This window comes from Helicoverpa armigera, chromosome 14 (genome assembly GCF_030705265.1).
Source record: "Helicoverpa armigera isolate CAAS_96S chromosome 14, ASM3070526v1, whole genome shotgun sequence".
In the NCBI taxonomy this organism is placed as follows: domain Eukaryota; kingdom Metazoa; phylum Arthropoda; class Insecta; order Lepidoptera; family Noctuidae; genus Helicoverpa; species Helicoverpa armigera.
This window is the reverse complement of record NC_087133.1, coordinates 5,678,229-5,703,045: the sequence shown is the minus strand read 5'-3', so window position 1 is coordinate 5,703,045 and position 24,817 is coordinate 5,678,229. Positions and strand designations below refer to the sequence as shown.

The 24,817-nt window shown below is 33.8% G+C and overlaps 3 protein-coding genes across 3 annotated transcripts in view; 1 reads left to right on the top strand and 2 right to left on the bottom strand.

Annotated features, from left to right (window-relative positions):
- LOC110380807 (tachykinin-like peptides receptor 86C) overlaps positions 1-588 on the bottom strand; it is a 66,053-nt gene extending 65,465 nt beyond the window's left edge. Inside the window, exon 1 of the mRNA XM_064037821.1 lies at positions 233-588. Within this exon, the coding sequence (XP_063893891.1) occupies positions 233-372 (140 nt within the window). The 5' untranslated portion in view covers positions 373-588. The remainder of the gene's footprint in view (positions 1-232) is intronic.
- Positions 589-20,968: 20,380 nt separating this feature from the next.
- Positions 20,969-22,144, top strand: LOC110380002 (protein YIPF5). The gene is made up of 2 exons (XM_021339859.3): positions 20,969-21,195; positions 21,270-22,144. The coding sequence occupies exons 1-2, from the start codon at positions 21,087-21,089 to the stop codon at positions 21,953-21,955; spliced, it is 795 nt and encodes a 264-aa protein (XP_021195534.1). The 5' UTR covers positions 20,969-21,086; the 3' UTR covers positions 21,956-22,144.
- Positions 22,145-22,224: 80 nt separating this feature from the next.
- Positions 22,225-23,777, bottom strand: LOC110380013 (transmembrane emp24 domain-containing protein 3). The gene is made up of 4 exons (XM_021339869.3): positions 23,495-23,777; positions 23,228-23,345; positions 22,714-22,841; positions 22,225-22,503 (listed from the first exon to the last, which is right to left on the bottom strand). Exons 1-4 carry the CDS (start codon positions 23,648-23,650, stop codon positions 22,273-22,275), a joined length of 633 nt encoding a protein of 210 aa, XP_021195544.1. The 5' UTR covers positions 23,651-23,777; the 3' UTR covers positions 22,225-22,272.
- Between the last annotated feature and the right edge of the window lie 1,040 nt (positions 23,778-24,817).

Sequence of the window (24,817 nt, the reverse complement as noted above, 5' to 3'; positions counted from 1 at the left end):
TGTCTAGTGTCGTCATAAACATATACAAAATTTAATAAACACTTAAGTACTAGGCAATAAATAAAGTGATGGAGCAGCAAATTATATAGCTATTTGAACTTAGGTAGACGATCACGACATATAGGTACGCCCTGTAGTATTTGTGAAAGGGTTAGAGCATTTCATAGAAGTTAGAATAACATTAAGAACCATAGTGGCATGTATAAATCAGCTAGTAGAATTTCATACTCACTTAAGATTGATGTCCTCAAGGATCCGCGTTGGTAACAAGTCCAGGATCTGCGTGACATTGAGATGGTCCCACGACTGCTGTCGCCCTAGTATCTGCTGCGTGCAGTTGATAAACAACAGGATATCTATTTCGGAATCCATGGCAACATAACTTCACTTACACTTCACAAAAATAATTCTTTATCATTAATTTTATCACTACAATTTGACGTCATAAAACCTTACACAGATTTCTCTCTTCAGAAACCTTGATTATCTTTAATCACTTAATTGTTATATCACACCACATTTAAAGTTAGTTAATTAAACTAGGTCAAGGAAATAGCCTTAAGTATACGCCACTCACTGAAAAATAAATCACAATATACCCATCTTTTATTACCCGACACTAGATATTAATATCAATTATAGACCAAGAACATTTCCGACAACGAATAAGTATAGCTTAATTAAGATCTAAAGAGATCAAGATCTAAAGAGAGAAAACAAAGGTTTTTTCCCGATTTTTATGGCCCAGTCAACAATGGCTGCGGTCATTTAGAAAGCCATTATAATAGAGGCATGTGATTGTCCACTTATTTTTGAAGACGCAATTAACTTTCTTATTAATGTTCCCTCTATCTTTAATGTACTGGAAATCTTTCCAAAGTTGCTATAAAAAAATTGGTACCTACTGTCTTCCCAATTTCTGCAAAATGCGTCAAGTACAGGCACCGCGCAGGTTTAAATTTGGCTTGCAAGATTTCGACAAAAAAAAAACAAAACAAATAAGTGAACCCAAAAAATCTTTTTGATACAAAAAATACAGCGTTTCGTGGCATCCCCTTCGTTTTATTTCCTGATATTTATTACAAAGGCAAAGCCTCCTTTCAAACGAAGAGAAAAAAGGTATTATTATATTTCCTGTAAGTTTCGGTTGAGACGCCAGTTTTCAGAGACAAAGAAAAATAAATCGGTACTTATATGGAGTTTGTTTCCCTTAACTTCGAGCCACATCATGCTATGACATACAAAGATGTGAGAATACATATTGTATATAGTTGAAAGTACCAAATACTCGTAGGTATGCAAAAATCTTAAATTGAACTAAAATAAACTATAGTAATACCCATGGCAATTACTACTTCAAAATATATATTTCAAATAATAACACTCCAACGTAGATGACATATCTTTTTATTTTCATCATGGACTTGTCTATTTCACGAGTCATAAATGGGTACCTACATAAAATTGCATCTATGATAAACATGATACATAACTTTCAAATCAATTGCTTTTATTCAATTTCGAAAACAATATATGAGAGAAATTCAATAGCGAAAACAAATGTATAAGTAAGTACCTAGTTGATGTAGTATTTGAATAAAAATGTTTCAAGATTATTTACTTGTGAGTAATATCATTTACCCAAGAGATTTTGACGTATCATCCAGCTAAACGTTTATCTTTTCTTATAATTAATCTTATCAACTTCTGTATACTCTGAAACTTTTTAAAGATGCCCATCATTAAAATGTCAGACTTAATCTGTTCAGCCAAAATCGACTGAACTTTTTATATTAAGATGTTTTATTCATAAATATACATTGATATTCAGTGCAGTTTAAAAATGAAGGCACACTTATAACGAGTGGTTTCAAGAATTCGAAACGACTGCAATGACACACTCGACTGGTTTGAGAAAAATAAAGAAAAAGAAAAGTCGTAAAAAATAATTACAACATTTACATGAGCCATCAATTCCAATTAGTGAAATTGCCAAGACATTAACGAAGCAATAAGAGATTGAGATAATTATTTCGTTTCGTTACATCTAGTAAAACAGGCTTTACATTACATTAGTTTAACTTATTATTTACAAGAAGTTAAAAAGAACAAAGGAATTTAAGGAACGTAATCATGCGGAAATTGGGGTGGAACAGAGAATGGAAGATTTGGAGCCATTTGCAAGCTGAAACCCAAATTGAACGGTGACTCAAATTGATAATAAATAAGCGTGGAATGAAATTGGCATATAACATGGAATGGGGTTGACAGTCGTACCAATTAATTTTAGGAATTATTAAAATATTTCCGGCTATGTAAAACAATTTTAGGAATAACTCACAATTCATTATAAACAAGTGCCCACGTATTAAATATTTTCAAACTAAATATTTTTTTTATATAAAGATCTTTAGTAAAGCTACTGTTTTTATGCCACATGAGTAACTTAAACATTATTTAAAAAATAATTAAATCAATCAATCAAGCTTGGACAATACTCATACACACGCACCAAAATAATAAGGCCGTACAAGCAAAATGAATAACACAATAAAAAATACAAACATATGCAATCTAATTACGCACGCAGAGCCGTGAAAAGGTGCCAAATGAATTTCCAAGGACATGTTGTATAGGAACTAATGTACGCACGTATATTACACCAAATGTATGGTTGGGACATCCGGAACGTGGATAGAATTGCCTAATTCAAATTTAATACCCATGAAACGTATTTGATAATAACAGAAATATCAGGGAGGGTTTTAATTTCGTAAGAGCTCTTAACACTTACGCACGGTAAGGTTGGAAGATAAAGGTTTTATGTGCTACTTACCTCTTTGGTGTAATAAAGGAACGATGATACAAATGAACATAGAATAAGAATGTAATGTATAGAGGCAGTGGTAAAGCTAGGCACGAGTAAAATTTTAGAAGTGCGCAGCTTCCAAAAGTATAAATATTTTTGTAACTAAGAATGCGATATGTTTTAAAATTATATATATTTTCTGGTCGATCTATATTCAAAAGTTACCATCTATTTTCTTACTAGGTGTTAAAATATGGAAAACAATGCTTCGAAAAAAAAGGTTGGCAAGCAGTAATAAGTTTTCAATGATGTTAGTACCTGTGTACATGAGTGAGCTGTGAAATGGATCTGCTTAGAAATTGCATCATAGTTGAAACATGTATCGAATCTATTTTAATTTTATATGGAGTGTTGTTTTCAAAATATATTTTGTTTAAAATGTCGTTTTTTTTTTCACAGGCTTCAAAATTAAATTGTTTTAATAATGTTCGCTAACTATAAATTGCCAACACAGTTTAAATTACAAATTAGCATTCAAATAATTTATTTATTCTGAAAGCCTGATGAATTCTTTATTGCCTAAAGCCAATTCTTTGCAAGCCCTTCAAAGCCAGTAAATAAAAACTCTTTTTCCGCCTCTTCCTTAAATTGGATTGCCTTACCGTTTCTGATTAGAATTGTGCACAAAAAGCTACATCTTATTTAACAGTGAGCGTACGTAATTTATTGGCTTATTACAATAAATATAGTAATTAACCAAAAAAATTTAGAAAGCGCGAAAACTTTTGACAAACTTTCATAAACAACTTTTCATTAACACTTTTTTTTATAAAACTAATAAAATTATCAACAAACTTTTTATTGTTTTATCCTAAAACTGTTTTATTTATTTGTTTAGTGGTTCACAATTTTTGGGGGTTAGTTTGGTCGCATTATCACTCGCGGCGCATGACACGTGCCAACGGAACCGCGGTCGGGAGCCGACTGATCTCCACTACACCCTTAAAAGTTAAAGCGTGTTTTCCACTAAACAAAATCTACTAGTGCATCAGACAGGGCTTAAAATCTGTTGATTATACATTCTTCTGGAGGTCACGTACTAACGATGGAAATCTTTCAGGGAATAGCGATCTCGTTTTTAATTTACACCGGCTCGATAAAAGGACGGCGATTTTTTTCCAAGCTGTGAAATACGATACTTTTTTTTATTTTTTTCCTGAAGAAAGGAACCTATCTGGAAAGCTATTAATCTGTTGATGTTTACCCTGCCGTTGGGAATATTCACAGATGAACAATTTCAGCGTTCGTGATAGGCATCGGGTGTTCGTTAAAATATCATTTACACTCCGTCAGTTTGTTATAGTTTTTATCGCTGACTAGCACAAAATATACAAACATGTCACGCAATGTTTTCTTTATATTTTCATGAGTGATGAAGTGTCCCAAATACCTACTTATGTGACCTTTTAATTGTAACTGTATTATGCGTGTTGGTGTTACGAAAACAATAATAGCCTTATTAAAACACCTTGATTATATCAATATACGATCTAATACATAATATGTTTACCATTATTACCTGTTCTACTTATTAATGTAGGTGCTTTACAAACCAAAGGCTGAAAAGCACCTTTTCATATGAAAACGGTCTTATAGAAAAATTGTACTTCTACGTCGTTATATCAGTACAAAATATGAGCATGGTCGTGTATAACATTTTATGTCTATTGATACGTCACGTACCAATAGTTCTGTAACATTTTATCAGTCGGACGAATCTGACTCCAATCTAACTAGTACTGTTTCATAACGAATATGTATCGACGATATTTATCGACCGAAAATGTAACTTGCAACTATGCTAGACTTGATCGCTACTCTATAGGCAGGTAGGTACGAATATATTGTTCGTTTTCTTTGAACCCTAACCTCTGAAACTACTGAATTGATTTCACCGCTGTCGCTGTTTTATTATAATTTTGTAAGTACTTAGATACTGCTATCGTTGTTAGATGTATGAAACCCCAAAAAGTAAAAGTTATTTTCCGTTAAAACCTCGTAAACAAAGTAATGTCCAACGTATTATGAGTGGAAAATACTGAGGACGGCTCGTGTACCGATCAATGCCAAGTGCCGAAACAGCGGATGTCTCGAATATAAGAACAATTCCTCTAATTGAACCAAATAAGGGTTCCCGAATATTCTTGCTGTCATAACTCTGTCTTGATATCAGCCAAATTGAGCTATTATAACAATTTTTATCAGTCAGAATGATTGTCATTATAATTGATAGCATGAAATGGAATGGTGAAAAAGGCACCCACTTTGCCCCCGACTTGGCTGGAGCACTGCCGTGCCCGCAGAATTATGCATTTTTAATTATATTTTTAAAGATGCATATAATCAATATATTTTTAGTTATGTGAAGTATTTTATTGATTTATTTCAATTGAAATCAATTTTATTCTAAACATTAAAAGAATCTTCAATCAGTTGATGAAAACAGTGAAACCACGAACAGCGATATTTTTCCAAAACCCGGACAAAGCATTTTACTTGGAACAATACTATCGTAAACACACACACACACATATACATGCATATATTCTCTGCTGCTTATTTCCAAAGTTTTGATCCTTTAAAGCTTCCGGGAAATCTTCATGAAGAAAGAATATTATCCTATATGCTAATGGAGTTTTATTTCACCAAAGGGTGCTTACGCTTATCCTACGCACACACTGAAACTGAACACACTGAAACAGTCGACCAACTGTTGGCCCAGTTTTTTTTTAAGGAATTCGAAAATTCATTCAAAGTTTTTAGTCGGTCTGATACCGGACAAATACTTGATCGTTGTTACGTGTGTACTTCCATTCATCTTTATACTGATGTATGAGCCCAAAACAACTATCGGCCGACTAAAAGTTTGTATTATGCGCGTACTTTTACTCTAGATCCCCGACTTTTACAGGCACAATTTAGACGTTATTGTACACTGATTTCTTCTTTAATGGCTAATAGCGAATAAATATTTTTATGAGTTCAATTGTGGGTTGTTTCCATAATTTGCTGGACTCGTATATTTTAACTGTTATTTTTATCGTTCAATTTAACTGGAAAGATATTCTTCTCCCTTGAATCAAATAGTTCAAGATTAATACACTTATAATTTTATTTTAAAGTTAAAAATTCAAACCTTATCAACTAATAACATCTAAATTGTATCGAAATAATAGATAAGCTATGGCATAAATAATATGACTTAGGCAATATTGACCTACTATTATAACTTTACATTACAACAATAATACCACAAGTTTTAAACAGCGATAAATTAGCTTCATCCCTAAATTAAAGATAATCTTGTTAAACCAATGAAATAATGGAGGCATATATATATATTCAGATTAAAGTACACAGTACGAATTTAACAATTAAGCCGCTGAATTGCTATGATTGAAACGTAGTATTAAACTTAGTTCTAAAATGTTGCCTCTAGTGTTAAATTAAAAATAATTCTGTAACTCAGCAAAACTGATTTAAAAATTAAAAACCACGAAATGGGAACTCTGATAATCCCCTTTGATCTTAACATGGTTTCATTTGTTCCTATTTTTATTTTGGAACATATAACTCCCAATTTGTAATCAGCTTTGACTGGATTCCTTTTTCCAGCCTATATTGCCCTAAAAGTAGAAACCTTTTTAAACAGCGACCTTTTTTCCTACATCATTGATGAAATCGTCAGAGCTTTTATTGTTTGACGACATGCGTATGAGATTTAAAGGGACCCTCCATAACTTTTATTTGCTAACAGTGTTATAAACTAGCCGCAATATTGCTTCAGTAATGAGTATGTATAGGCACGCATCACCCGGCTTTGTATAAAAAGACAAACATTTAGCGAGAGAGTCCGCAATTTTTCCTGGAAAACCCGCAAACTTGGTGTTACTATAAAATCTAAATTAGGTCTATTCAAGCGTCGAGAAGCGAGTTATTCGGAAAGTTTAAAATGTACAGCACTTGCTGAGTAATCTTGTGGTAATGTTTTATGTGAAGACGCTCTCCAAATGGAAAATATCTTGGCACGCTTTGGCGCAACAAATTACTGTTATCCCAACATTTCGTTCTCGCTTCGGAGCACTACGATGGGGCTTTATTTCAATACCCTACTAAACTTGGAACAAGGAAAAGTTTAGTCGAAGATGTTTTTTATAAATCGTGGGCTTTGGCCTAATTACGTTATATCATATCTGACGCGGCGCTTATCTTATGTACATTCTGTTCTCTTCAGATAGCTGGGATCAAATCACAGTACTGTAATTTGTTTTCACTTCCCACTCAAAGGGAAAAGTCTGGTAACTTAGATGACTTTTGTTTGTTGTTTAGTTGCATTTACTTGTCTACAAGTCAATATTTTGTTCAAAACAACAGACATAAATATGTTTTAAAATAAACATTCTCTCTTAAAATCTGCCAAAGAATGAGTAATTAAATAAACAATACAAATAAAGTTTAAATTCACCTGATCTCGTGTTTAATAGAATTCTGACGTGATCATCTTCATCTGACACGATCTTAATTAAGTATCTTTGAAAACTGGGCACGATATACCTGAGTGATTAAACTTAATTGAGCGTTTCTAAGACTTTCAAAAGAACAATTAAAATAATAGAGATAACATAATAACGCTGCCTAAAAGCAAATCTTTTTGTAAATCATATACCTACTATGAAACCTTTTAACGGATCACTCCTGTTGGCTATAAATGAATTAGTTTATGATTTTGAAGGGACAAGGCTATAAGATAATCTAGAATATGAAATATGTTAAATCAAAATATACGATGACAAGCACTTTACGACCTCAGTAAACCATATTGAAGTTGATATTATTCCGTATAGCCTAAAAATCAACACATACATTACTAGCCGTTTTCCCGCGGTTTCACCCGCGTCCCGTGGTAACTACTGCCCGTACCGGGATAAAATATAGCCTATGTTACTCGTGGATAATGTAGCTTTCGAATGGTGAAAGAATTTTAAAAAACGGTCCAGTAGTTTTCGAGCCTATTCATTACAACCAAACAAACAAACAAAGTTTTCCTCTTTATAATATTAGTATAGATTAATTGCCTTAGATGATATGCCGAATGAGATTAACATAACATAATATGTAGAAACTAAAGCATCCACGTCAAGAACAAAGACAAACTTTCACAAGCAAGAGAAACAAGCAAGTTATTTTTTGTTTCATCCAGGAATTTTCCTCCGCAAACATCGAATAATCTGGCTGGCAAATGTAGTGTAACATGCCGTCACATCCTATCATTTTCGTAATACTAATGTGTCTATATTATTCAGGAGCAGTAAGTAAACAATGTGGATTATAATCATCTATTTATTCTCGAAGTTCTGAGGCCAGTATTTTACCCGCGAACCCATTTTCAGTACAGAAGCTCTAAATCTAAACAAGATGAAAGCATATCTAGATTCTTGTCGCCTTTCAGCAAATGTACTTCTGAGGAAATCTTCAAAGTAAAGTTGAAAGCTCCTTCCTATGTTTCAAGGAATAGATAGTTGAATCATGTTTAAAAACGAAGTTAAAAGAGATACTTTTCGATATGGCTCAACATATATTCCTCTTTGAAGGTTTCTCTATGAAAGCAAATGCCTCATAGTTTTTGCCGATAAAGCAAACCCAGTGCCCATAATATTAATATAGACTAGCTACTAAGACTAGCTTTCTCTTATCATTTAATATGTACAAAATTCTGGAGGATTGTACATGAAATATAAATCGCTATTTACTCTATTGACTATAGTGATTGAACTTGTTGATTAAAGAACACAAAAGTCAATCATTCAAGGACTACAAAGACCTCACATAAATTAAGCGCAAAATACAGAAGACTAAGTTCTGATCATTGAGTTCAATAACAGCCATACGTTTGTCAAGGAAACAGACCAAGTACGTTTCCTAATTTCTTCGGAAATTACATTACATGAAAAGGAACGGAATATAAATCCTATTGGTACAATCAACTTAGTAAAGGCACAATATGTATGACGCTGGTTACAAAAGGCACTCGAGGAAACCATATTGGACTAGGTTTCGCTGTCGGTTTCAATTTTGTAGCAAACGAGTCGCTTTGTTGTGACGAATCACAATTGCCCTGACTGACTAGCTATCGATTATTGATTCATTTGTTATAGTATCTGTCGTAGTTGCTGGTAATAGATACTGCTGTTGGGTATATACTTATTGAACTTCTTTCTGGGGTCTTTGGATTGAAGTGTTACTTGAACTTCGGGAGGTCTAACATCGGAAACCCGTATTGGGAAAACTTTGAAATTAATAATGGAAAAATTTGTGGTAGGTACAAATAACAGCAATGTGATTTTGTAGCTGATATGTAAAATATATTATTTCTGATCGTCAATATTCTATCTTCGTTCTTTAGTGTTTTCTTACAAATTAAAGGTTTGGCGTCCATTTGGGGACCATTTACGAAAAAGTAGACTGCCAGCAAAAAGCTTTAAGACCATGAAAGGTCAACGTGAAAATTTGCGTAGTTTGAGCTATTAGGAAGCCGCGTTTACTTAGAATTTTATTTTTAGTTTATTCTCAAGGGATCGTTTTGTCTTCATGAAGGTATACCTACCTACCTAAAGACTGGATGCTTTTAGATAGTGGCAATGAACCTGAACTAAAGGTACCAAATATTGACAAATTAAGATTAAAGGCTATGCAGATGATGAAGCTTGTAGTATAGAAAATATACGCATAAATAAAAACACACTAGACAAAATTCGTTAATTTATTACATTCTGAGAAAATTAATTAATTAGAGTAAAATAAAATTACGTACGTAATTTCACAGTTGCAAAGTAATCAAACAATTTGGAACTTGAAATGGAGTTGGTCACATTTTGAAAGTCAGGAGTTTCTTTAATTAGGAACGACAATTCAATGTGGCAGGCATTCATTACAAGAATCTTTTAACTTACAAAATGCAGTCCCTATTCTGACAAACGAGAATACTGGGTAGCGTTAATTACTAAGGCTTTAATAGTTTTTTCCCATTTCGCAACTTTTTAAACGTCTTCATAGTTTTTCAGCAATTTGTCCCGGAATCATGAGAGTAATCCCATGAAGTCATTTAGTTAAACCATATTCACATCGTCTTTTTTTAGAAATGCAATACCAGAAACCCATTTACAGACCTTGTACTGTACCAAACATTTCAGTCCAGGATTTAAAAAATAAAGTCGGCAGACTAAAAAAGTCACTCCAAAACGAAATATAAAACCATGTCTGCCCGCCTAATTGGTAAGATGACCACTGAAATATAACACTGTATCATAAATCTGACGGCTAACTCAAATCGTGATTCATTCACCAATAAAATATAAACTTATTTTATTGAACCAAACGAGAGTTGACAAACTAGAGGCATAATCAGGATTGGAATCATTGAACTTTTCTAAGTTACTGAAGAGTTTTACAATCACATTTTTGAAAATGACTCCAAATTTTTTCGCTGTCATCGATCAATCGAGTATTTATTTATTTATCACAAAATACAACTTTTATTACAGGGGAACCTAATGCAATAGTGTATTGGCAATTTTACTTAAACTAAACTACTCTACACACTTAAAATTAAACATTAATTACATTAAAGTAGTATATTTCGTCTTTTCGTAATCAACTGGTTAACAGTAGGTATTTTAATCTGTAGCAGTACTTATACATAATTTATTCTGGGCAAGGAAGAGTATTAATAATAAGTTTAAGAGCATTAACTTAATAGCGTCATTAGACAATAATAATTAATCCTTGCCTCCCAAAATTACGCAACCTTTTGAGGCTTATTTATCTCAGTTTTTTTTGCAAGAAAGTTAAGATATGAAAACTAAACAAGTAAATTAATAAAAACCGGTCAAGAGCGAGTCGGACTCCTACACGAAGGGTCCCGTACTATCATCTGTAGAGAATCATGTTTGTTATATGGATCCCTTTAAAATATTTGTGTACATATTTTATTCCAGTTTTCAGTTTTTACTTTCAACTGTCTAGCTATCATGCTTCTGGTGGCAGACGGACGGACGGAGACTTCTTAATTTTACTCTTTGGAGTCTTTGGGTAGGTACGGAACCCTTCAAAACGAGGGCACTGTGCAAAATAATAACTCACTTTTAACATATTCCGTTTAAAGTTCTATGTTGCTGTATTGGTCGAACAAGACGTTCAAAAAATATGAGCACAGACGCCAGCCGAATTTACCAATCGAACATTAACCTTCCACTATTGCGATAAGGTTTAAAATGTATAAAAGAAATTTGACAGATTAAGCTAGGTTAATGTGCTACCGTCTGTACTAAAGCCTGCTTCCAACTCATTAGGTTAGTTCATTGGGAACGCGATTCACACCTGCAGTATTTGCGGTTGCGGCTTCTATTGTACTAGCAACCAGTAGAATTGTTCAGTACGTTATCATTCGTGCGGTTTGTGGTGCTCACGTTAGCCCACGTGTTGCAGTGGCTAGTGGCTCACTCGGATTTAATTGAACATCTATAGGTACATTGTACATATTTGCCAAATTGTGAGTTTCAAGATAGGCCTTTTGATTGATCAGGGTTCCTATTAAGAAGGTGTGGTGGAGCAAAATAAGTTAACCTAGTTACTGTATTGTAGGTGTCATGAAAATAGTATTCATACAATTGCTTTTTCACTGGCATTTCAATTATAGTACTCGTAGAGTATTCGTAGTAGAAATCTAGCTAGACTCATGCAAGTAAACAAGAAAATTGCGTTCCGTAAACATTGACGTCTATAAAGCAGAGTTACCTATATTTTTCTAAACTTTTCGTTCCACATAAAAATAAAATAATTGAATAAAAATACCACGAAAACCTCAGTGGACGTCATATTACTTATTTAACCTGTCAATCTTCGTGAACTGTGACAGTTTCTTTGAAATGTTTAACTTGATAAACATACCGAATTATTTATAGGTAAATCCCGGTACTATTGTTACGTCAAAATATGACCTTTAGTTGTTTGTGAATGGAAATCGATAAATTTCGAAAGTTAGTAAAATATTTACCAATGGACCTAAAATGTAAACATAACGTCATTTCCTAACTTTAACGTTTCTTAAATCTATAACGACTTTGAGATATTTATTAAAGGCCTATAGATCGATAGTAGTTGAGTCGAGAAATCGTTATAATTTTGACACTTAGCTGTAGCTTATTTAAAATTACATAATTGCAAAAAAAAAATACCCACGCGTTTTTGTTTTACTAAGAAAGTATCTCATCCCTATAAAAGATGATGCAAAAACCTAAAATTTTAAACCGAAAATACTGTAAAGGAAAACTACATAGCAACTACTTTTCATGAAATATTCACCCATTAATTCGGAGTTTTCCCACGCGGACTAAAAGTGACGTATCTTCGGATTTAGGCTAGCCAGTTATGCGTGGTCGCGTAAGCTGACTCGGAGCTCAGTTTGTTTACTAAATAAACTAGAAGAACAACGCCTTTTAAACCAAAAAGTTTTTAAGTTTATTAACCTGGGTTGGACGTAAACTTGCCGCAAAATTATGACAAGACCAAAACTTACCTATATACTTACCTATGACACCGGAAAATAGGTAAGTATATAGGTAAGTTTTGGTCTTGTTGTTAACTAGAAATAAATTGTATTAGTTTGCGCTTAAAAGTCACAAACGTACATGATGCATATTATGATGTTAATACATATATAATTCCCAACCTATGTAATTTAGTACTGATGGAAATATCACTATGTAGATAGGTAGGTACTAATGACGTGCCATGCCAGCCTAATGTTGTTTGTGTCTAGTAATAGATAACAGTTATTTAGAGAGCCTGTCCTTGTCAGGAGTGCCTAATAACACGAAATGGAATAATTTACAGCTATCTATGCTAACCAAAGGCTCGTGAGTAAGTTGCTGTAATTTGCTTAGACGATTATTCTGTATCTACATATACGTGTTCTTCGATTACGTTATGAGGACATTTGTTTTTGTATGTTAATAAATGCTTTCCATACCTTTTCAGGAACGAGGAATGGAAACAGAGGTGACTATGGCGGCTGCATTGCAACCACAAGACCAACGAAGCGGCCAGGCAATCAGGATATAAATAATTATCTACATGTATAAGCAGTACCGTGTAATAAGAGCATTTCATGAATAAAAGCTGTGTGTGTGTGTGTAATAAGTGTAATGAAAACTTTTTGAACTAAATGATCTTAGAACATAAAATAATCGAAAAACAAAATCAATCTAATTAAGGCAGTATATTCGTCTCTACCGTAGTCTCTATCATAACATACAAACGCCCGGATCCTGTCCAAAGATTGGATTGGACGCATCTCCTACATTTTATTATAGCTCCGTACATTATTATGAGTTCATCAAATACTAAAATATCGTTAGGTACTAAAAATTCTAGAAGGAAGAAATAGGTCAGAATAAGGAATACCCATGACCCGGGACATTCATGCTGAGTCATAAATCCATCAAATATTTGGGAATATTAAATATTAAATAACAAAAATGTCAGGTTCAACATTATGTCATAAAATTCTTCAACTTCTCCTTAAGCATTTTTTACCTGATACAGCGTTATCTTTACTACCTCAACAATGTTTATTTTACTTAAGGTAAGGTCGCCGTTCACTGAACACAAGCCAATATTCATAATATTAAACGAACACTTCACTCAATTTCAAGCCCCATTATTGGTTAAGTGATCCGTTAAAGTAGACATTCTGTAGGCGTTAAAGTACCTACATGAAAAACACCAACGGTATCTTTATCATTTAATAAATTCAAAAGAAAATTTCTTTACAAAAAAATAGGCACGCGATTATTTTATGTGTAAAAAATCTAGATGGATGAATGTTACTCAATCACAACGAGAAGGCCATGGATCTACGCATATGATGAAATATACGGAATATAGGTACGCAGCAGGTATCTAACGAAGACAAAGAAATGAGGTGCTAAGTCGTGTAGATAGCGCTCTTGCTTAGTTCATAGACAAAAACTAGTTCATTCTATTTAGTTTTAGGCAGGAAAAATCTACTTTCCTCTATCTATCTATTACTTAGCCAGATCAAAATGAATATGTATTAGGTACCTACTACAGAGCTCTTTCTCAAGGTTCTTTTGCTTGCTCCACAAACTCGTTACCATTATTTAAAACCACACTCTAAGTTTAAATTGTGATAGGTAACCCTAACATATCATATGTATGGAAATCATTAAAGTTTATAAATCTAGTTATAATCCGGGTTAGTGGTAATGGCCTTCAACCCTCGAACCACAATCACCGACCCCGGGAAGGTTCATGATAGAAATTGATAGCAATTTGACGACAGTGAACAGAACAAAAGTTTTGAACTTAGCAAAGCAACCTTATTCCTTTTAACTTGACACCTTCTCAAAGAAAAAATAATTAATTAGACAAGACTCTTCATTTGCAGCCACTGTTAATACAAATATTTGATTAATTGTAATTTTAGTTTAAAATTACCTTTAATTGAATACCTTTGTTCAATCATAGTTGATTTTCAAAAAATATTAAAATATTTTTCAAATATATTTTTAGGAACCAGAAGCAGGTTTATTTAACAAGGAAATAACAAGAAATAGTTTTAACATGAAAATCAACTATGATTGAACAAAGGTATTCAAAAGCGCGGCAAAATCGTATTCCCGTCAGACTATATCATGTCTTGTGACAATAACGTTCGAAAATGGAATCCTCCAAGCAGAGATACACGACTGAATGGTGGGGTGTCGATGGTCGCACGTCTCTGCTGCTCTTTATGTACCAACTGGCAGCTAACAATATATGTAGCAAAAAATGGCGGTAAACTTAAAACACTTACGAGCAATAAAACTTTAAGTATGAATTTTAAGGATCTCTATGACAGAGCTTTGTGAAACGTAGTTTTAAACATTTTGTTATAATGCATGAAAATTCATTTATTAAAATCAGGCTTAACCGTCAAATCCGTAGCGGACCCCAATCGGGGTCTGAACATCAATGTCACCGTAAGCTCGGTTTAGACCCCAATTGGGGTCTGCGAATCAGTCATACACTTTCCTAATTATTTACGTCATACTTTCATATTTATTTTCTTTCCAATCAAACCACATTTGTGAGTACTAAATAAAATAACTAAATAAATTTAAATTATTTTTACGCATTCAAACCTTTCATATTTAGCATCCCGTTAGAAATATACCTTTTTAAAATCCAATCGTAATTACCGGGAATTCTGATCGAACTCGCCATGTTTGTTTACATTAGTTGTTTTTTTAAATTTGAAGACGCATAGACAAGATGGCGACGGTGATAGAAGTTTTGCATCAAATGATCCGATTCGTTAAAATAAAGAATCGATTTAATAATTTTATATTATAATATTACTAAATTGCACTTTTGTATAGGTACTTACCATAATCTGAAAATAAATTAGGAAAAGTAAAATGACTTAATTTATTTTGAAAAAAATGCTAGAAAATCAGTGGTAGAAAATACGTTGTAGCCGGAATAAAAAAAATCTTCGGTTTTTAGGGTTTCTGAAGACAGCAAATGAAGACTTATTTATTTCTTCGGGTGTTTTATGTGCAGGATTCCTGTAGACCTGCCAAACTTAATGGCGATTCGTTACTTCCAACTTTTTAACTGAGCGGCAAAGCTATTTGACGAGAGCCGTAGTTAGGTGTAGTTATCGCAAAATTTTATGACGATTTCATTGTTTGAAAGGGCAAATAGTTCGCTGTTCATCGAAAGCTGGTCCAAGATGGAAAGATGGCCGCCGCCGACTTATTTTAACCGACTTCCCAAAAGCGGAGGTTCTCAATTCGACCGTTTTTTTTTGTATGTTTGTTACGCGATTACTCAGCCATTTATTTATCGATTTTAATGATTCTTTTTTTGTTTGATAGCGTATACTTCCGAGGTGGTCCCGTTATCATCAGGTCAGGATCTGATGATGGAACCTTGAGAAATCGAGGGCGACTTTCGAAAGTTGCAGAAATACATAGGTTGAAATCTTATCACTCAGGTGTTTGCCTGGTAGCACTATTCAACAGTGAAGGTTTTGAGCTGAACTGATGATGGAGACCAGTGAAGTTCGAGGGAACTCGACAACTGAATATTTAAACTTTCTCGTGTTTGTGCTTATATTATTCGTATTTACGAGGCCTCTGCAACAGTGAAGGAGATGGAGACGAGAGAAGTTCGGTTGTCGAGATCCCTCGACCTTCTCTGGTCTCCATCATCAGGTCAGCTCCAAACCTTTACTGTTTCATAGTGTTATCAGACATACATCTGAGTGTCAAGTTATAACCTTATCTATGCTTACAATTTTCGAGAGTTGCCCTCGATTTCTCAATGTTTCCATCATCAGATCCTGGACCTAATAACAAATATGGGGAATATACCCTTTCGACCAAAAACAAACATCCAAATTGAGAACCACCTCCTTTTTGGGATTCGGTTAAAAATATTTCATCATCATCATCATCATCATCATCAGCCTATAGCAGTCCACTGCTGGACATAGGCCTCTCCAAGTGCACGCCACTGAGATCGATTTGGTGATAAAAATATTTGGTGACTTTAAAATCAATCAATTATTATTATTGTTTCTCATCATCAAATAAGTACATTACTTTGGTAGTTACAAATTGCATTATATTTCAGAACACCAGGCTTACCCTCATCATCATCATCATCATCATCAGCCTATCGCAGTCCACTGCTGGACATAGGCCTCTCCAAGTGCACGCCACTGAGATCGATTGAAGTAGGCTAAATACCTCTATGAGCAGGCTTACCCTCCGCCGAAACAAAAATCTTAGAATTGTTCAGAAATAATATAAGAATAAATTAAAATTCCGTAATAGGTAATAAAAATTCAATTAAAGTTAAAAATTATTACGAATGACGCAACACCAAAATAAATAATACATATAAAAATTTAATGCTAAAAACTTTCATAAAACTTAAATATCTTTTTTCTTAACAATAAAAACAAATTAAACCTATAATTTAAAATTAATAAATAAAATTGAAATAAGTTGCTATTAAAAAAAATATATAAAATTGGTATTCGATTATTTATAATAAATATCCGATTTAGGTATCGAATGCACACCGATGATTGAAAAAAAAAAACTCTATTCCAAACTCTACTTGTCTGTGACTTTGATCTTGTAAATATTGTTCATTTTTATTGTGTATTTTATGTGCTGATTTTTTAGTTATTGAACATAAATAAGTGCACGAAATGTATTGCAATGGATTGAAAATGTTATAAATATGACGTTTGTGTTGTGTTTGAGAAAGTGATGCGATTATTTATTGGTAAGTTTTCACCAAATTTGAAATGCCTAACTTTTCGATAGACTTAAAAAACACCGTAATTATTATATTTTTCTGAATTAACTGACCCCATTTGACCTTTGCACGTTGTTGTCAAATAAGTGAGCTCTAAAGTTATAGGTAAAATACTTCTAATCAGGCATTACGGACTTAGAATTCATGTGTTGAAAGTTAGTACAAATTTTTGACTTCCATGTCGCGATTCAAAATATCCCGCCGAATCAACGGTATAGTCATATGTCAAAATCTTGTCGAGCAGAGGGGTTAAGAATAAATCAATTTTAATCTGATGCTCTTTGTTCAGCATTTTCTCTGCTTAATGAATAACGCTCTTTACTCAATCTAAAGGGTTCGTGATTTCATCGTAAGTATTCAAAAATAGTGATTAATATTATAAGTGAAAGTTTACTTTAAGAATGACATCTGAATAGTACCTAATTCTGTCAAAACTATAGAACCAAGTATCTGACATAGGTTGGTTACAAGCAACAAACAAACTAACTATTATTACATATGTATTTACAGTAGATAATGATATTTACGGAAAACAAGGATTTATACAAATAATTGTAAAACAAAACAACGATTGGGATAGCTGAAGTTAAAACGGTTCTTTTTTTGTGCCGTCTATTTATCGTTCATAAAGATTCTGTACTTATCCAAATAAACACATACGTTAGAAAAGCATTATCTAAATGAAAATCGCAATTTTCTTTAGGTATTGTTTGTGTGTTGTTATATTATGACGGTCTTGCAAAAATATCTGCTTTAAAAATATGTGGGTTATCTTACTTGTACTATTTATAGTAAGTATGTAGTTAACGCGCTACTCACAGGAACTACTGGACCAATTTGAAAAAATCTTGCAGTGTTATCAAGGTAGGCTTTAGGTACCTGTTCGTGGAGTAGGTAATTTCGACTGGACCCAGCTAAACCCCTTGGGGCAAGGTAGCTTTGTTAAAAGTAACTCAAAGTCCAAAATTAGCAAAAGGCAACATAAAGTAGGTATATGTTGGGCAATCAATCATCAAGAAACCACTAAAGCTGTTTCATGAGAGGACAGCATGTAATGAAGCTGACCCTTTTACAAAGTTAAATCATCATTAGATGGACCTATCTTGGCTGATCACTTTCATGAAGCGTGAAAAGGGCGGTTTCGTCAAAGCTTCACAAAGTTGGAAAACTAATTCTTTTTGAAATAGAATGTTGTTGAGTTAGAAAAAAAAAGATTATTTCAATGGTACATACCCAATTGTGTAAATAGCACGAATTCGATCCCTTTAAATAAACATTAACCAACTATAAAGAACATGTGACTTCTTTATTATCTCCAAACTTTACCTAAATAAATTCCCTTGTCGTACAATTTACCTAGCACCCTACCAAATAAAAAACAGTCATAATTGTAGGATTATCCCAGTTTATGTGCTTCTGGGTTAAGGGCAAAGCGATAACCGCCTTTTAGCCATTATGGACGGATATAAATTCCCGCAAACTCACTGTTCTACGTCACTTCGAAGGATGAATGTGTCGCCTTCTCGTCTTTGTTTACTAGCAATTAACTAAAACTGTTCCGTCATGTATTGACAATGTTTATTACGTAGTTAATTGGACACAAGTCGACACCAGTGTTTGTGATATTTACTCGTAATATCATGATGTGCCTTCAGTTCAAAGGAAAAATTGTGGTACAAGATGTGGTAAAATTGTTCCTTTTTCCAAAAACAATTATTTCTGTCACCAAAAGTATTACACACTTAGTAATAAGGCCCGCTTAGCACGCCTATTTTAGGATAAGAAGTTAGCATAAAAAATAATCTGAATAATTCTTGTATACCAGCCTTGAACCTTCAGGTGAATAATTCTTGTATACCAGCCTTGAACCTTCAGGTGGGATCACCTATCCTAGTTTTCTTCTCCACCTCGATCTATCCATGTCATTCTATTTTATCTTTCTTTTGTAGTTGTTTGCTTACTAAGCATAATTATCGCACTTGTTATCTATATCTATCAAGATAGCTGAAAAAAAAATGTTAAAGAAAATCTTTTTTAAAAATCCCTAAATTCTATTATTTTACCAAAGCGGGGAAAGAAAGGCACAAGCTTATTCCTCGCGTGACTTTGGGATGAAGATATTAAAATTTAAATAGGAAAACAGGCGCTGTGTCCCTGAAAATACTGCCTGAATAGTCCTAATTTAGTACAGAGACCTTCTTTTTGTCCTAAGTTGTTATACCCAAATAGGTAGGTAGGTACTTACTCTGAAGCTCAGATAAAAAGAACAAAGAAAAAATTCAAAGGAGTTAAAATAAAAGACAAAACTTATCTTGTAAAATTAGACTTAGTCTTGATAAATGAGCCACTAGAGGTAAGTACCTACCCTCTTAAAAAGCAAGTTTTTCATACACATTTATGTTTCATTTTAATCTCGTGAAGTTTATGTTTCTAGGTACTATAGTTAGCTTCCTTTGGCTTAAATGAAGATTTAGGAGGAAATTAACCCCACGTTGAACACTAAAGATGGTAAAGTTGTGGATGAAGTATTATATGTATAGGTACGTACAAGGTACAACACTTACCTACCTACCTATTTGATTTAAAAATATTTTTGATGTTATAAGAATAATATTTTTTACATAATACCTAATTTTAATCGACTTCAATAAACATATATCTGCACTACCTAAAACCTTATCGTCAGTCTGACAAATACAATGCTGAAAACTGCATCAAATTCAGTTCAGCCAAACGTGAGGTAATCGCGCATAAACATAGGGACATCTCAAAAGTTAACATAAATTACTGCACTTTGTGGAAACTCAATTTTGTTATGGTTTAATTATTATCTACCAAAGCTATTAGTAGCTTCGCTTCATGAAACAATAATGGTGGGTTGCAATAAAATTCGGACAAACAAAATGATGCCGCAAATAAATGTGGTTACCATTAGTAGGTAACGGGTTGGGTTGGTTGTTTGAGTACGCTTCGTGGCTACCAATAAATCTAGAGTGCGGTCCTTTGGTAGGTAATGTAATTCTAGATGTATTACAATAAATAAAACGTTCAACATAATATAACGTAAACCGAAATAGTATTTCAAAAGGTTCAGAAAAACATCAATAGCTGCAATGGATTTAGGAAACGCTGCAGATTAAAGCCTCCTTATTACCTGCTTGCCTTTTCTAAAATATGTTGGGGTCGGCTTTCAGTACAACCGGATGCAGCTACCAGTGTTTTACATGAAGCGACTGCCTATCTGACCTCTTCAAACCAGTTAGCCATGCAACCCGAACTCCTTGGTAACACTGGTTGTCAGACTTCCTGGCTTCTGCCTAAACTTGATATCTACCAAAGATGCTCAAATGATAGCCGGAACCAGTTTATCATGTCTTCCGAAAAATGGAAAAACTCGTCACGACGAAATGTTCACCCATTCACGGACCAACTGCGCCAAGCGTTGCTTAGCCTCATGATTGATCGATCCGGCGGATGCGACTTTTACTTACCTACGAGCTCGGGACGGCGTTCTACATACCTAACAATCTCAGAAATGTCGATATCTTCCGTCACTGCCTCAGTTCAACTAAATAACTTTTTAGGGGTATAGTATATTTATAATCTTTTTTTTTTGTTATTGATAAACCATAGTCAACCGAATATTATATTAATATAATCTGTGAATAACACTTTGACATTGGCATATGATCAAATTGACATTGACAATGACGGCTTCTATTTTGACAAACATGTAGTGACATGGAATTTGTCTATTAACGTAATAAACTGAAGCAAATTTGTTTATTCTTATTAAATCTGGAACTAAATTACATCAAACATGGCTAATTTCAATAACCCCAACGATTTTTCATGGCAGACACAAAATAGCCAAAATTACTCTTTTAACACTTCTGCTAACACATTTGCCGATCCAGCGCAAACCTTGGGTAAGCTGCATTTTCATCGTTATTTAATGAAATATAGGCCATTCTGAGTCTACATAATAGTGTTTCTGTTTCAGACTTTCAGACCTTTCCAACTGATCAACAAAACTACTCGTTCGACCAGGGTCAGGGTACTATGACCGCTAACAACAATCAGTACTACAACTCAAACATATTTACCCCAGCGCCGGTACCCGGGGAACCCGTCGGCGAACCTACAGAATTCGACGAACCGCCACTGCTAGATGAACTTGAAATTTACCCTGATAGAATACTGGAAAAAACTTTAGCTGTAATGAACCCATTCCACGGTCAATCAAAAGCTGATGATGCTAACTTTCTATTGAGAGATACAGATATTGCTGGACCAATAGCGTTTTGTTTAGCTCTTGCAGTGTGCCTGTTTCTTGCTGGAAACAAAGCTCACTTTGGATATGTTTATGGACTATCTGTTATGTCAGTAATATTGATGTACTGCTTACTATCTTTGATGAGTCGCACTGAAGGAGTATTTACTCTGTTAAGTGTAGCCAGTGTTCTTGGCTATTGTATGTTACCCATGGTTGTATTAGCTGGGCTGGGTATATTTATATCCCTTGAAGGATCTGTAGGACTAAGCTTATCTGCTATTGCAGTAATTTGGTCAGCTCTATCTGCAAGCAGACTATTCGTTACAATGTCAGGTGATTCTGAACAAAGGCCACTGATAGCTTATCCATGCGCCTTGGTGAATGGAGTATTTGCTCTGTTAGTACTCTTTTGATTTTGAATGTAATCTAATGGGAACAAGAGTATAAAATTGTCAGTGGAATAAGCTTGCTACTGAAAAAATCTATTTTGACAAAAGATTTATAATTGTTTGATTTAAATAGAGCATTCTTTAAAATTATTCCATTTATTTTGTAACCATGTCAAATATATAGATTTAAAGTGTAATATAAAACAAAAGTACTATCTTCGAGTTTTAAGTTGAAAATTAATTTTATATTAGATCATAAAATGTACATTTTTACAAATAAAACTGTAATAAAATAAATCCCAAAGATGTTTTAATAAATAAACTATATATTGAACTAAGTATTACATTCTATTGTATAATGTAGGTCGGTCACTGAAGAAGTTCTTAAGAACCATAACTTGTGCAAATGCTACACAAACAATTGCTAGAGATTCGCCCATAGACCACCAGAATACTCTTTCGTTGAGGTCTTCTGCTCTCTTGCGACCTTGAGCTTCTCTTAACCTGTGGTGAGTTTGGTGGTCAATGATTCTGTTGAGCGCTGAGTGAATTTCTTCTGCAGAAGTTTCCAGCTGAAATTAACAAAATGTACTGTTACAATATGCTATGATGTAACATTACGGTAGAATTTCTAGAACAAGTTTTAATTATACTTCTAATTTTACCTAGGTCTGTGTGGATTTACATTAATTGCATTTAAATGCTTAGTGACTCAGTAGGTAGTCTCATAAGAATGTAGAAGTAGAAACTATAGATGATGTAAAAATAAGTGATTTATTAACCTGTGTAAGAACAGTTGCATGGTCACCAATACCAGGCAATGGAGTCTCGGGGCCCACATTCAATTCCATGTACACAAGTTTGTGAGAAAATGTACTGAATTCATTGCTGAAACAGACTTTGTATATACCTGAAACAATTTTTTTTGCAATGTACATTAGTTTCTTATCTTGTAGTGATTAAATAACAAGTTAAGAAAATACATTTAGCAATTATCTTGTAACTATTGTTGCAATTATAATGCGAGCTAAGTTATGTGTCACTGATATGAAAGAAAGATATTAAATTATACAGAAAACTCGAAAGTAAGTAAATAGACGAATAAATCTAATTATTAACTAAAAGGCATCTGAGACAGAATGGAAAAAGGGAAAATATGCCTCACATCCACATGAAACAGCCTTCGCTCAGCATGCAAGCCTATTCAAGGCTGAGTTAAGACTCGCTTAACACTGATATGAGTGAAAAGTAAAGCTGCATGACTATGTACCATAGTATATTTGTTTATAAAAATACCTGCGACTTGAGCGGTGAACTGATGTGAATCATATTGCATTTTTTGCTGCTGGTAAATAATTTGTTTGTTGGGACCTTCTATCTTGACGTCAACGTCATATTGTCCTCCGGTAATTACCTGAAAATTTACAGTAAAACGTGAATGCCCTTGAATCAATAGGAAAATCTTAAAACAAGTGTAAGGTTAGGAATATGTAGTTCCACTATACAATAGCCTAACTATGCTGTTCTATTTTTGCCAGATAACACTCTACATAATGTACTTACTTGATATTCTAACGCCGCAGACGTATTCTTTTCTATTTCTTGGTAAAAACATTCTACTGCGCTGTCAGGTAACTCGAAGGTAAGTTCAACGCTTTTGGAGAATATGCCGTTTATTAACGTCATAAATATCGTAAAAAATATTGGTGAGAAAAGCATTTTACTAAGATTAATTTCCCAAACAGCCTAAGTACAAAAATAATCACTATCGTTTGGTTTAGAAAAATTTACAACCCGCATCGATTGACAACTGACATTTCACCACGTAATTGGCTGCGTTCCAGAAATAGCGTTAGTTACCATAGCGTTCAAGAAAAAAGAAAAGTCTATTTATTGTCTATGGTAGACTTAGGAGCATAGTTTGATTTATAGCAAAAAATCATTTAGAAAACTAAACAAAACGATAAAATTGTATACGTTCATACATGGTTCATACTTTAGAAACATCATTATCACCAGTCTGACTTTTGCGTCAGATCACAAGTCAACTAAAGGAGATGGCCAAATTTTCATAGAAAAAAAACCCAGAATCGACAGCAACGAAATGGGTACCAATGGGTTCATTATTATTGACCTTTGATGGTGCCAAAAAATCCAGCCTGAAATCCATGGGGTATAGGAGCTATATCATATTTTCACAAAAATAAGTTCTGTTGAATTTATGTTGATTTATAAGATTATTGACATCAAGGCATATAAAAAACAAGGTACACTAACATTATACAAGCCAATGGTAATATCCCCATAGTTACAGAGTTTGCCTGGAGATTAAAAGGTCTTGTATTTAACCACTCCAGATACGATTAAGCACCGACCTTACCTACTTGGAGAGGTTTCGCAGTTACATGCAACCTTCACAACTGGCTATGAAATATTTTTGGAGAAATTGTCTTTGAAAATCGCGCCATGTGACGTTGTCAAATATAACAAATGACTTAGCAATGCAAAACGGTCCAATCACGAGTCTGCATCCAACTTCTAACGAACATCAAATAGTAAATGTAAACTTTTTTGTGAACTAAAATCTTGATCGAAAAAACGTTATAAAAAGAGAACCCCATGGTTTTTAGATGATTTGAAATACTTTTTAAAATCCACAAATTATACTGAATCCAATCATACATATGAAGTTCCTGTCGACTCTGGGTGTTTTTTTGGCCATCTCCTTTTATTGTATTTCATCCACTACCTACGTATAGTTATCGGCATGGATATTGAGCTCTCGGAAGAAGAGTGGGGATCGCTTTGTGCACTGGGCACTTAAGGCAATAAACCAATAAATCACTTCTGCGCAGGTGAAGATCAGGACTCAATATCCGTGCCGAT